The sequence below is a fragment of the Ascaphus truei genome, chromosome 16, assembly GCF_040206685.1.
Source record: "Ascaphus truei isolate aAscTru1 chromosome 16, aAscTru1.hap1, whole genome shotgun sequence".
NCBI classification, from domain to species: domain Eukaryota; kingdom Metazoa; phylum Chordata; class Amphibia; order Anura; family Ascaphidae; genus Ascaphus; species Ascaphus truei.
Genome location: NC_134498.1, coordinates 27,025,935 through 27,040,828, shown reverse-complemented (window position 1 = coordinate 27,040,828; position 14,894 = coordinate 27,025,935). Strand labels below are relative to the sequence as shown.

General features: G+C 46.2%; 1 protein-coding gene across 1 annotated transcript in view; it reads right to left on the bottom strand.

Moving 5' to 3' along the window:
* CHM (CHM Rab escort protein) overlaps positions 1-10,047 on the bottom strand; it is a 104,909-nt gene extending 94,862 nt beyond the window's left edge. Inside the window, exon 1 of the mRNA XM_075572854.1 lies at positions 9,978-10,047. Within this exon, the coding sequence (XP_075428969.1) occupies positions 9,978-10,047 (70 nt within the window). The remainder of the gene's footprint in view (positions 1-9,977) is intronic.
* Positions 10,048-14,894: the final 4,847 nt, after the last annotated feature.

The window sequence follows — 14,894 nt, the reverse complement described above, 5'->3', positions numbered from 1 at the left end:
TAAAGAACTTGGTCTCTCTTCTTAACCCCTATTTCAGGGTCTAAATGGACCAATGCCAGAGTTATGTCTGACAAACAATGTAGTATTATTTCCTGGGGTTAACCTTAACAGAGCTTGGCGAATACGGGATATAATTGAGTCTATAATGAGCTCACTGCATGTCATTTACAATAACGGCCATTGCAAATAGTGCCATGCTTTCTACAGGAGCAAATACTGGGTAATGTCACGTTATTTGTTTAGTGAATATTGCTTTATGATTCAGGAGCATTAAATTAAATAGGGTAAAAGTGCTTAGTGAATCTAGTCCCAAGACATTGACAGTGTGACACTTTATTGCTAATAAAAAGGCCAAACACTGTCAGACTTGTATGCTCACCGATGGTGACGAGGTGTAAGCCAACTTACACAAAGTTACTCCTGCTTCTTACAGAATATAAATAGCATGCTGGCCTTACACATTTATTTTTATCAGCATAAAAATCAATGGGTATAAATGGACTTTCACCAAATGAAAAATCAGTTGCTGAAATGATGATAAGTTTTAACTTCAAACTACGTGTGAGTTTCAAGTCATAAACAGTCTATCGATAACTATGGAAGACAAATATATCTTCTTTTATGAGTACTGTGGGTCTGGAACACTCCCTAATGTGCCATTAGAAATTATTAATAGCAGATTTTTTTTCCTCCTCTACATGAGTGTGAATGGCGTGTCAAATAGCTTTTTTCTGAGCTTTTCATGAATTGGAAAACAATTCTGGTGGCCTTCATAAATTCTTATACTCCCTACCAATGCATATGATAGCCTTGAGCCAACAGATGCACCAAATTTAGACAAAGACTCCAAAGCAACCTGAAAGGAACATATTATAATATATGACAGTGTGTGTATGTATAACTGCATATTTCCAATCCATTAACATCTATGTGGTCAACATACACACCATTTCTTACAGTTAAAACATCAATGCCCAATCCATTCCAGACAAAAAGAAAGAAGCTACATCTATCTTACTCATATCTATCCTCCCAAATCAACTCTATTTTGTCTTCAGGCTAAATCCCACAGACCAGGAAAACTGCTCGAGTCGTCCCAGTCCTCAAAAGTGGGGACAGAAACATTGTCTCCAACTACAGACCAGTCTCTCTTCCCCCAATAATATCCAAAGTCGTGGGAAAATGTGTCCATCCTCAATTAAGAGATTACTACAGTGGTTCTCAACATTTTTTTGGTTAAGGAACCCCAGAATTAGATTGTGAAATTCTAGGGAACCCCAACAGTCTCATCCCCATCTTTCGTCCTTCCCTCCGTCTCTCGTGTCCCTCCCACCCGTCTCTCTTCTCTCCCCCTTACGCTCCCTCCCCCACACTCCCTCCGCCTTCTCTCTTACACACACACACTCCCTCTCTCTTCTACACATAGTCTCCCCCTCTCTCTTAGGTCGTGCCTATAGTGCCATCGTTGGCGACGGCGACACGGCGGGTGACGTCACCCGTCGCCACCTGCGAAAGTTATGTTTCGCCGGGCGGCAGGGTCGCGGGATTCCGGCAATTTGTTTGTTCAAGGGCCGTCACGTGACGCGACGGCCCTTGAAAAATTAAATTTTGCCGGCTTCAGATTTTCGCGACGGCAGCGTCGCTCCGTCGCTTGTCGCCGTCACGTGCACTATAAGCGCACGCGGCGGCGGCAATGTATTTGTTTTCGGCCGACGTCGCGTCGCCGGCACTATAAGCGCGGCCTTACACTGACACATGATTTTTTTAAGGGAGCTGCCGGGGTGCACGGAAAAAATCCCTACAGTGAAAACAGTAGAGGGAGAGCATGCGCTCCAACCTTGGGGCCTGCTCTCATCCGAAGTTCCCTCCTCCTGACGGACGGAAGTTGAATGTGATTTCCGGCGCCGACAGGAGCATCGAGAGGAAGGATTGCAGTGACTGGGCAGCTGTTGCAAAGATAGAGAGCCGCCGGGATCACTGCTGTGTGGGGTGCCACCGGGCCTGGGACAGCTGGGACAGTTATCCCAGCTCTCCACCCCTGGCGGCCGTGGAACCCCAGAGGGGTGCTCGCGTGACCCCGGTTGAAAATCACTGGATTACTATAACAAGACAAATTTCCTTTGCCAACTCCAATCCGGCTTTTGCCCTAACCACTCCACGGTAATTACCCTCTTGAAAATTTGCAATGAGATCGAGTGTGGAATGGAACTGGGACAACTTACTGGTGCAATATTCCTAAATGTTGCAAAAGCATTGATAATGTTGATCATGTTATCTTGTTAAACAAGGTTCAGTGCTCTGGAATAGGGGAACACGATTTAAACTGTTTTTTTCAGGACTTTTTCAAGACTTGAATACTGGATTTCCCCAAACGAACTGTTTTTAAACACTAACAAAACTGTAACAATGGTATTTGGGACTACATTTCTAAAGCTACCAACGACAAAACTACAGATCAGAACCAACTCTAACACCATTATAGCCCATGTCACTAGTTTTAAATGTCTGCGCATATGGCTTGATTTCCATTTAACGTTTGGGTTGCATATTGAAAATCTATGCCAAACTTTAAGCGGAACAAATCCTCCCAAAATCCGTTGGTCAGAAAGCGCATCGCACAGCAGATGCTAATGCCAATTCTAGACGATGATGACTTAGTATATGGTACAGCACCCTGAAGTCACCTTAGCAAACTAGACACCCTCTATAACTCAATATACTATGTCACTTTGTCCTACAATGTAATTACAACACACATCACTGTGAATTGCTCAAAAAACTAGGTTGGCTATCCCTTGAGTCTAGGTGCAAAGCACAATTTTCCTGTCTTGACTTCAAATACTCTCTGGGCAAGCTAAGCGGCTATCTGAACAAACTCCTCACCCCTACCATACGCAGCACTAACACCTGAGATCAGACTCCAAAACACTGCTCACAGTCCCAAGGCTCAACAAAGAATCCGGCCGCTCCTCCTCCTCTTACCATGCCCTCCACAACTGAAACAATCTACCTGAGACTCTCGAAGCCGCCTCCAGCCTAAGGCTACAGCCCCGCTGCCTCAGACAGTGCGGCCGCACTGCAAACAGGCGGCGGGTGAAAGTCACTGCACCGCGATTTGCGGTCTGCAGTTGACTTTTCTTGGCGCGGGGGGGCGTGGCCAAAGCGGGTCGGGAGGGGGCGCGGCTATGACGTGGGGTTGGGGGGAGGAAACGTGTTGGCAAAATCCTCCCACCCCTCTCCTTCAACCGACGAGGAACCAGGGGCAGGAGGGGGAGGCGGCGCCATGCGGGAGCCCCGCGTGCCCACAAGCTGGCCCCCTTCACAGCTCCCCCGGGGGGATCAGGGGGCTGGGGGACACCTCCCCGCGCCACCCACTGAACCACCAATGCCAGCCTCTCCCCGTGCGCGCCAGTCTCTCCCCAGCTTCCCCCCTTCCTCCCCCCCACGCTACATCCCCCCAGAGCGGGCAAGAATGGGGCCAGCCACGCTCCCGCTAATCCACCCCCCATCCACCCCCACTTACCTCCGGCCTGGGCAGCAGCCAGAAGGATCGGAAGCAGAGGGGGGGGGAGCCCAAACAACTTACTGACCCTGCTCCCACTTCCCTGCCCGAGCGGGCAGCAGCCGCGGGGATCAGGGGAAGGGGGGGACCCGGGCAGCAAAAAGTTCAAATAAATGAGAGACGTGGAGAGGGGCTGTAAACACACAACACAATATATATATACATCCATACACGCACACACACACACTTCCCCGCCCCCCACGAAGATGACAGCCCCAGACCCGGCTCTGATTGGCTCACAGCCACACCACGTGACGCGTCACCGCTCGGGATCTCAATTCTCTTGCATCCCCTGGTGGCTGACGCGTCACAGCGTGTAGTGAGCCGCGCAGGGAGGGGGGACTGGGACCTGCTCGGGAGGATACGAGGGGATGGTGAGTAGCGCACACACTGCCGCGCGGGCCGCCGGACACAGCGGGACCAAAGCCTAAGGTCTTTCAAAACTAAAGCTCTCATTTCAATCTTGTCTGTAACTGTTACATACGCAGATAACATATTATCTCTGACTGTCCATGAAATGTTGGTAAACATAACAACTTTAACCACTATTCGTTTAACGCAACCATATAGTGTCAACATAACTCTGTGCCCAGAGCACACTTGAAAACGAGAGTTAACTCTCCAAGTAGTACTTTCTGGTAAAACATGTTATATATAAATAAAATACTATATTGCTGCAGATAATCCACTAGAAAAGTATTTTCCCAGATATGAAAAGCTGCTTTTGAAAATGACAGCAGTGCACCATAAGGTGAATAACTGTGATTAAAAACTGCTCTCAGCCACTGCTTACCAAATACTGTTATAGATTCTTATGAACGTTTCCACACAATCAAGAACAAACTGTTTCCTGCAGTTAGAACATGGTCCCTCCAACAAAACAGAAAATATCGTGAACTCTAGTCATACAGTAATTGCTTATCCAAACTGGGTTACCCATATGAAATGCTCAATAACTGGATGTCTTCCAGGTCCCTTGCAATCTAGAGAATCTAGTCTTTCAATGGAAACCAATGTCATTGCGATCAGCTCTTTCACCCCAGCAGTGCCATCTGCTCTGCCACATTTACACCAACCACAGGTTCTTACTGAGAAACGGATGTACAGTATAAGCCGATAAAATATACAGATTGGGGTGCTATTTTAATTCTATTCCAGTTTAACTGTTATTGATAATTGAGCCATTTTATATTATAGAACATGTTTTATTTTTACATACAGTACATATACATTAACATTATGAGGATATACACTCAGGAAAGAACGCCCTTGGTAGTGCATCCTAAAGTCTCACAAAAGATCCCAGATGCCAAAACAGGGGTTCCCGACTTCATTTTATTCTGTGGCACCAGTAACAAAAGAAGGATCTGTATCACCCCTTTTTGTCAGTAGGTTATGTACACTTATAATACACCTGGTAAACCATCCAGGTGTATGTCAGTGCGGTTTTAGCATCTAACTTTCTCAATACTGTAGATATAGATAAGTATGTATAGCTCTATTTATATAGCCTCTTCCAGAATCCAGAGGGAGCGTTTTGCCCAAATCACCCCAAAAGAAAGAAGAGAATATATAGTGCACAACTGTTTATGATTTCTGAAGGGGAGGGAATCTTGGCTCCTTCAGATAATCTACTTACAGTGTATCTGAATATAATAGGCAGATATAAGTGGTATTCAGGCTTTCCGGATCCTCACGCAGCAACCCAGCGGCCACTCTCTGCAATACTCTTACTTCTCCTGTTGGCGACAGAAGTTGGGTCCAACTTCTGCCTGACAGGAGGTGAGAGCTGCAGAGTCCCCGGACTGAGACTGAGCAAGAGGAGACACAGAAGACATACAGCTGTAGCAAGACTTAGGCCTGGGACATAGTAAGCGCTTAGGTGCTGCCGCTCGCTCTACCAGGAGCTTTTTGCTGTCCTGACAGAGGAGACAGCAAGCGCTTGGGAGGCGGGTATCACTGTGTGTGTGTCACTTGGTAGCTGTCAGTGTGTGTGTATCACTTTGAAGTGGTGTGTGTGTGTGCGTGCGTGCGTGCGTGTGTGTATTATATAATATTTTAATTTTTTTTTAAAAAAGACATGTTAGAATAAATTATTTATTAACATTGTGTAACTTTGATAAATATATTCACGCACACACATGCGCACACACACGCGCGCGGACATGCATACACATACACATGCATACACACACACACACACACATGCATACACACACGCACACACACGCACACACAAAGGCACACACACACATACACATGTATACACACACACACACATACACATACACATGCATACACACACACACACGTGCATACACATACACACACACACACACACAATGCACACACACACATGCATACACATACACATGCACACACACACACACACACACACACACACACAATGCACACACACATGCACACAAATATACATACACACACACACGCATATTTATTTATTTATTTATTTATAAAATATTTTACCAGGAAGTAATACATTGAGAGTTACCTCTCGTTTTCAAGTATGTCCTGGGCACAGAGTAAAACAAAATAATACATGGTTACAAATACAGTTACATAAATGAACAAGGTATACATTATATACAAGACATTGCATGCACAGTTAAAGAAAATATATATTATGAGCGTATGAAACAGTTACAGACCAGATTAAAGTGTGAGACAGCCTTAGATTTGAAAGAACTTAAGCTGGTGGTGGATATGAGATTCTCTGGTAGGTTGTTCCATACACACACACACATATACATACACACACATGCATACACACACACACATATGCACACACATATGCATATGCACACACATATGCATATGCATATGCACACACACACACACACACGAATCGGGGCAGAAGGGGGACAGACCGTCAGGGGGCGGGCCAGTGACGTGACGGAGCTGGTTCGCCGTCATTGGGCGAACCGCTCACGTGACCGGCCTGTCTCGCCGGCAAGCGGGGGAATTTTAAATTCCCCCAAGACCTGCGCTTCCGCAAGCGCGCGGAAGCACAGGTGAGCCCCTACTAAAGCCGCTCTAATTGCGGCTGTAGGGGCTCAGTGCTGAGCGGGAGCGCGCCTCAGCGCGCTTCCGCCAGCAAGCAACTAACATGGCCGAGGACTTAGGCCCGTTCTATACTACATGCGGCCGTGCGCGCACGCGTGAATGTTCGAAAGCGCGTGCACGTGCCGCATGCTTTTTGTAAGTATACTGTGAGAGCTGTGAAGGTACAGTGTTTGTGTGTTTATGTGTGCATGTATATGTGTGTGTATATGTGTGTGTGTGTGTGTATGTATATGTGTGTGTGTATGTATATGTGTGTGTGTATGTATATGTGTGTGTGTGTATGTATATGTGTGTGTGTATGTATATGTGTGTGTGTATGTATATATGTGTGTGTATATGTATATGTGTGTGTATATGTATATGTGTGTGCGTATGAATATGTGTGTGTGTGTATGTGTGTGTATGTATATGTGTGTGTGTGTATGTATGTGTGTGTGTGTATGTATATGTGTGTGTGTATGTATATGTGTGTGTGTATGTATATGTGTGTGTGTATGTATAAGTGTGTGTATGTATATGTGTGTGTGTGTGTATATGTGTGTGTGTGTATGTATATGTAATTTATTATTTTAAAAAAAAAAGAAGAACATTGGTAAAAATAAAATATTTATTAAATTTGTGCAGACACACAAATACATACACACATATACACACACACACACGCATACATAAATACACACACGCATACACACATATACACACACACACGCATACATAAATACATACACACATACACACATATACACACACACACGCATACATAAATACACACACACCCACATATATACATACATTCAGCGCTGGTAGCGGCGCGAAAAGATGATTTTGCCCGTCTTCCCCGCTGTCTGTCGGCTCCCCGCCGTGCGCGGCCCTTGTATAGAAAGGCTGACTAACCTCAGCCATTTATAACTGCCGTGCGCGCGCACGGCGTAGCACGCCCCGCCACTATAGAACGGCCCTTACTGTCCCCAGTGTCGCGGATGAAAAATCAAAAGTCTGCGGCACTGGAGACCGTGTCTGCCGCAATAGCGCTGTGGTGGGGGGTCATCCTTCTGAATGGGAAACCCACGGAGCGTTAATCCACCCGGGCCTCAACCGCGGCAACGCAAACTGTAAGGCCTCGGACATGGTGCCGCAGACCATGCGCTGAGCAAATAGACTGCCTTAAGGCAGTGTTCGCGTCCATGCGGCGTGCGGGCAGAAGCGGGATGTCTCAACACAACAGCAGACAGGTCACACGAGCGGTTCGCCCCAATAAGGGCGAACCAGCTCCGTGACGCCCCCCCCCCCCCACGGCCCGTCTAGCATGGCCAGAAAAGCACCCGCTTTCCCTCAGCCTCCGCATGGGAGAAGGCACCATGGCCCCAGCCTTAGGCCCGGGCCATAGAGGGGTGAGGCTCGCCTGCTGAAATCTGGGCGATTTCATGCCCATACAGGCGAGCCAGCGGGCTCGATCGAAGCCGGGGGGAGGTGGTTGGAGGCGGGGCAGTGACGTCGCTGGGCCAATCGCCCGCGACGCACTGACGTCGACGTCACGGCGCCGACGTCCTGTGCTGTGATTGGAGGTTTTCAGCCGACAGCGCGCTGAAAAACAGCTTTGCGCTCGGCTGAAACCTCCAACTCTTCAGCACGCCTGCGGACGCTCGCGTGAGCCCCCTCTCAAGGCATCCTCATTGAGGATGCAGGGGCTCAGCACAGCCTGTCCGTCTATGGACTCGGCCTAAGGCATCATACAGTGTATGAACTCCAGTTAACCAGATTCTTGACATGGGTACTGGTGCATCACATGTTACTTCCTAAATCTAGACTTAGCAGTACACTTTGTAATATAGCAGAATAAAGATATAAGAAACAGTACACATTATAAAAATGGATAGATTAGCTAAAAAGTGACCAATCTCCCTGCACTAATTTGCATAGAATATCTATGTAATCTATGTAATCAAATATCAGGTCAATAACGTTGTGGTGCCGAGATAAAGGATCTGGTGGTGGTACAGGTGAGATGAGGATCCGCAGCCCATCAAAATACTCAAAGAAAAGCAGCAAGTTACGTCGCACTTCAGAAGAATTCCTCTATACGCTGCAAAGTACTTCCCACCACTTGTAAGGGAGGTACCACGTGCTTTTCTGTGACTGCGTTACATGTAAGGGAGGTACCACGTGCTTTTCTGTGACTGCGTTACATGTAAGGCAGGTACAGCGTGCTTTTCTGTGACTGCGTTACATGTAAGGGAGGTACCGCGTGCTTTTCTGTGACTGCGTTACATGTAAGGGAGGTACAGCGTGCTTTTCTGTGACTGCGTTACATGTAAGGGAGGTACAGCGTGCTTTTCTGTGACTGCGTTACATGTAAGGGAGGTACCGCGTGCTTTTCTGTGACTGCGTTACATGTAAGGGAGGTACAGCGTGTTTTCCATGACTGCGTTACATATAAGGGAGGTACAGCGTGTTTTCTGTGACTGCGTTACATGTAAGACAGGTACAGCGTGCTTTTCTGTGACTGCGTTACATGTAAGGGAGGTACAGCTTGCTTTCTGTGTTACATGTAAGGGAGGTACCGTGTGCTTTTCTGTGACTGCGTTACATGTAAGGGAGGTACCGCATGCTTTTCTGTGACTGCGTTACATGTAAGGGAGGTACAGCGTGTTTTCTGTGACTGCGTTACATGTAAGGGAGGTACAGCGTGTTTTCTGTGACTGCGTTACATGTAAGACAGGTACAGGGTGCTTTTCTGTGACTGCGTTACATGTAAGGTAGGTACAGCGTGCTTTTCTGTGACTGCGTTACATGTAAGGTAGGTACAGCGTGCTTTTCTGTGACTGCGTTACATGTAAGGGAGGTACAGCGTGCTTTCTGTGTTACATGTAAGGGAGGTACCGCGTGCTTTTCTGTGACTGCGTTACATGTACGACAGGTACAGCGTGCTTTTCTGTGACTGCGTTACATGTAAGGGAGGTACAGCGTGCTTTTCTGTGACTGCGTTACATGTAAGGGAGTTATTCAGTACACTTCTTTGAATTCATTTTAAAACCTTCTGTTTTACATCCATATGCTAAACGGGGGAAAATTGGAAAACCAGTTGTGTAATAAAACATGTCTTTGATTTCAGCCCATGGGGCTCATGCACAGTACCACTGCTCTTTAATAATGTCTCCCACAGAAGGGAAGCAAAGGGTTATTCTTCTGTCACAACAACACATACAGATACAGCAGCGTTATATGGAGGCACGCGGATGGATGTATGCAATATATACAGCATCACTTAAAGGCAGGCGCTGTCACAAAATGTTACAGGTGCTCAATATCGCGACCCTGATTGCAATCATACCGGTCCCGAGGATGACAACATCAAACTCCGAAGGCAGCGCGTCCGCCATCTTGACAGGATGAGATGTCATGTGACCGTGACACGCAAACACCCGGAAATGAAATTCCCTTCAGGCTGCAGAGTGGCGAGAGCGGCCGGCGGCCATGATGGATTGGGGCAAGTGCCCTTACATTCCCTTAGCTGTAGCTGAGTGATAAACTCATGTCATTCACAAACACCAGTACTAAGTACTGCAGTAGTAATAATAATAGTCAGTGTTATTATGTCATTCCGTATTTTAGTATTATATATATTAAACATAGCATTTATTAGGTATACGGCTAAAAAAGGTCTACACAAAAAATATATAAATGATGAATATGTGTATAGTGTGTTAAAACCGGTAACACCATCATAGACACCCATGAGGTACAGTTACACAACCAATAGTTAAGTTCCCACAGGTGGTTATATTGCATCATTTACCATCTTGTATTTTTATATAATTTGGTATCTAGCCAATACTTGGCAATACTCCTTGGGTTCAACCTTACCACACCTGTCTCACTCCCACCCTAATTTTAACACTATACACATATTCATCATTTATATTTTTTTGTATAGACTTTTTTAGCCGTATACCTAATAAATGCTATGTTTAATAGTCCCGGAGTGCATCTACAAAGGAGCTTCTAGCTAGAGAGAGGGCGATAATACACCTTTCCCTCTAATTTTGGTAAAATACTTTATCTAGCTCATCAGGTGCACCCAATGCCACTCTAGGCATATGTGGGCACAATCCATGCCTACATTTTCACATCACAAAATTATTCGTTAGTAAGCAGTACAGTATATCCTTTTTGTGTTTTTGAAGAAAAAAGTATGGAGAAGACTTGGAAACGCTCATGATCTGACGCATACCACATCATCTGTAAAACACGAGGGAGGCAATGTAATGACATGGGCATGCATGGCTTACAATGGCACTGGGTCACTAGTGTTTATTGATGATGTGACAGAAGACAGACGCAGCCGGATGAATTCTGAAGTGTATAGGGATATATTGTCTGCTCAGATACAGCCAAATTCAGCGAAGTTGATTGGACGGCGCTTCACTTTACAGATGAACTGTGATAGGGTGAATGAACGTCACCAGCCATATACCTGGCAAACTTATGTTTAGGCTTGCAGTGCAGCAGTGACGAGGTTACGTTTCAGTTGAGAAGGGCTGCTTAATTAGTCTGACCCCAGTTGCATAATCAAGGTGTTTTAAAACTCCCAGGCTGTACACACATGCAAGCTAGCTGGTCAGGAGACAGGACTGAAATACTGAAGATATTACTGCTATAAGGTCTGTTTTTCAGAGTACATGTGTGATGAACTGTCTGTGTCCTGCATGCTGAAGAGAAGCTGCCTTGTTTTCTATGCTGAAGAGAAGCTATTTTGTTTTTGTCTGCTGAAGAGAAGTTATTTTGTTTTTGTATGCTGAAGAGAAGCTATTTTGTTTTTGTGTGCTGTATATTTTTAAAGCTCAATAAAGAAGCCTTATCAAGAGAACCCGTGTAAGCAACCCAGGAGTTTTTTAAGGCAAAGAAGTGGAATATTCTGCAATGGCCGAGTCAATCACCTGATCTCAACTCGATCGAGCATGCATTTCACTTGCTGAAGACAAAACTTAAGCTAGAAACCTTCACCCAGTTACAGCTTGAGCATCGATGACTGATATAATAAATGATCAGGGTTTTTCGGAAATGTATCGCCACTTGTATTTGATCGATGTATGGATATATTTTCATGTGCCCAGCGTTAGAAGGTTTGTTATAGAATTGTCAAGGCTCAGTCATTGTTCAACAGTGCCACTCACTTTGGATAGAAGATATGATACTTCCTATTCCCTCTCCCTCCTTTGTTACTCCTTTTTAATACCACTGTTCTGATTCATCCAAACGAATAAAAAAATTCCATGGTGGGACTTCTACAACTGTTTTTATCCAATGCTAATAAATGACACACACACACGTAACAGCCCACGCCTAACCATCCTAACTTATAATTGAAGGGTGTGGATCCTGGTTGACCAAAAATGTCTATTCTAAAGACATGTCATTAAATAATGAAAATGATCAATCACACGGATGTTGGACCACTCACAATGTTTATTAGGGAGACTCCCTGACATAGTGATGAAATAATGCACCATTTTTTTCTGCTGTCTCCCTGAGACGAATTCCTCCGTTACAATGCAAGTCAATAGGAGCTGGGGAAATATCCTGCATTTTAACGCAAATATTTGGACAGCTAAAGGCAGATTGTAACGCTTGCACTCACCACGAACGAGGCGGGACCCCGGTACTGAGGTGGAAAGTATGAAACTGCGCACCCACAGCAGCGGAGGCATGTCTGGAGGGTGGATAGCCGGGTCTGGATTGGAGAGAGTGGGTTAGTCATAGTACTTGCCAATGTCGTAGGTAGTTGCCAGGTGGGTAGTCGAAGTACGGAGTGCCGTGGTCTAGGGTCGGAGCCAGAAGAGTAGTCGAGTGTCCCTTAGCCGTGGTCAGGGATGGAGAGTAACGGAAGGTCAGAGGCAAGCCTGGGTCAGTAATCCAGAGAATGGCCCAAAGTCTAGCCGGGTCGGTACACAGGGAGACACGCAGCAACAAGGTAAAGCAGGACACAGGAACAAGGCAGGCACAAGGAAGTGGCAACACAAGGTCACCTGGCTATGACTATGCTCAGCCAAAGTGTGAATGCACTAGCTGAGCATATATAGCAGGAGGGAACCAATGGGACAGAGGGGAGGAGCACAGGTGTGTGCACAACGGAGGCAGGGATAGGCTATGAACGGTGAGGAGACAGGTGAGGGTGATCAGAGTTCACGCGCAGCCGGAGAGCGGTGCACGCGCGTCACGTGTGCGCGCCGCGCGTCATAAGCGAAGGGGCGGAGCCACGTTTCATGGGATTCATGAAAGCCCTCCGTGGGCGCGCGTTCTGTAAGGTGCGTGGGAGGTTACACAGCAGGGGGCGAAGAGGATGCATGCCGCGGGGGACGTGCCCTGAGAATCCTTGTAGCAAGAGGCTGTGCAGTGGAAGGTAAGGGGGGAGCCGCACCGCGGGGGGACGCGTTCCCCGATTCCTTACACAGATACAATAACTTGCAGAGATACAGTATAGCATCCATATGGGCATATAAGCACGGGTTTCCAAAGTCTGCGTTATCTAACTATATATGACAGGGGTCTCAAACTCGTTCTCAAGAGCCACCAATGGACCAGGTTTTATGGATATCCTAGCTTCAGCACAGGTGATGCAGTCTTCAACTGAGCCACCTGTGCTGAAGCATGGATATCCATAAAAGCCGGCCTGTTTATAGCCCTTGAGGACTGAGTTTGAGACCCCTGGTATATGAGATTGTACGAGTCTGTGTGTAACTTTGTACATGTCTGAGTGTATATATCAGTTTGTGTATATACATACTTGTATCAATGCCTTGTGTTTTAAAGTAGCAACCCCCACCCCCAATATACAGAGGGAACATTCCAAATTGAAATGAATAACATATTAAATATATTACTTTATTAATACATATATATCACACACAGACCCAACGTTTCTGTCCCCTGGGGTGACCTTCATCAAGGTGATGTTGCCATTTGGCATCGGGGCAGCACTGAGTGTGAGAGACTCGGCTGCCAAAACTCTCAAACTGCGCATTTTTTACTGCAAAAGTGTGAGTGCAATACCTGCAAAGCTATTTTTTTTTTGTTTTATTTATATTAAAAACGATTTTACACTATATCGTGTTCTCCTACCTTGTCCCTTGCATGGGATCCGTCCTTGAGACGGAAGCCGTGTATTTAGGTGAATCTTAAACTACTCCGGGATCCAGTTGCTGGAAAGGTTGGAGAGTGTGGGAGAGCTTTGCTGTTCCAAAGAAAAACTTCACGCAGAGTTCCTGGTCCCAGTGGTGGATAAAGGCATTTAAACATCTACCTAATTGTGAGTGCATACCGTACCAGCTGCTAGGTTTAATTGTTGGAACATTCTGCCCTATGGTTGTTTTTCTTTCTCTGTTCTTCTCTTCCCTATATTTTGCGCCTAGGTCATTCTTTCGTGGTATCTATTTTTGCGGCATTTGTGGAGCCGTGGACCTAACTGGCAGCAAGTTATACAGGGATTGTTAGAATTAAGGGTTAAAACATCTCTCTTTGTGTGTGGAATATTATATTAAGTATTGTTTGAAGTTGCGCTGTTTGTATCTTGTTTTATATATATAATGCCTTAAGGCAGTGATCGCGTCCATGCGGTGTGCGGCATTGGGTCACTTCCCAGCCTCCGCGCGGCCAAAGGCACCATGGCCCAGCCTAACTCTGCGGGACCTCCCGGAGCCACTTAGGTTAAGTATAAATACCCCCCCGCAAAAAAAGTAAGGAGTGTGGATTTGTGGATTGCTGCTTTGATGCGTGTGCACATCACTTTATCTTTCCATGCTTCAGCGTGTGTTGGTGAATGAGTATCAAGTGCAGCTATGAGGGTCATCCACTCCAATCTGCAGTGCAGAGGTTAATTATTATGCTTATAATGTATCTGCCTGGGACTGGGTCCAGAATCTTGCTGGTCAGATATGTTCCACCTGGACATGAGGTCAGAACCTTTATGTCTAGCTCTGCGACTTTCATCTCAGAAATCCCAAATATGCATCAAGTGTGACTTAAAGAAAAATACCTCCCTGGAAACAATGTAGCAAAGTGAGAAACTAGAAAATGCGACAATCGTTCTTCATTTGACAGAGAGGCATTAGGCTGCGTCCATAGGACTGCAGCCGTGCGGAGGCGCGGAGGCTGAGGGAAAGCGGGTGCATTCCCTGGCCTTGGTCCGCGCGCCGTCCGGGGGCGTGTCAGGGTGTGACGTCACGGAGCTGGTTCGCCCTCATTGGGCGAA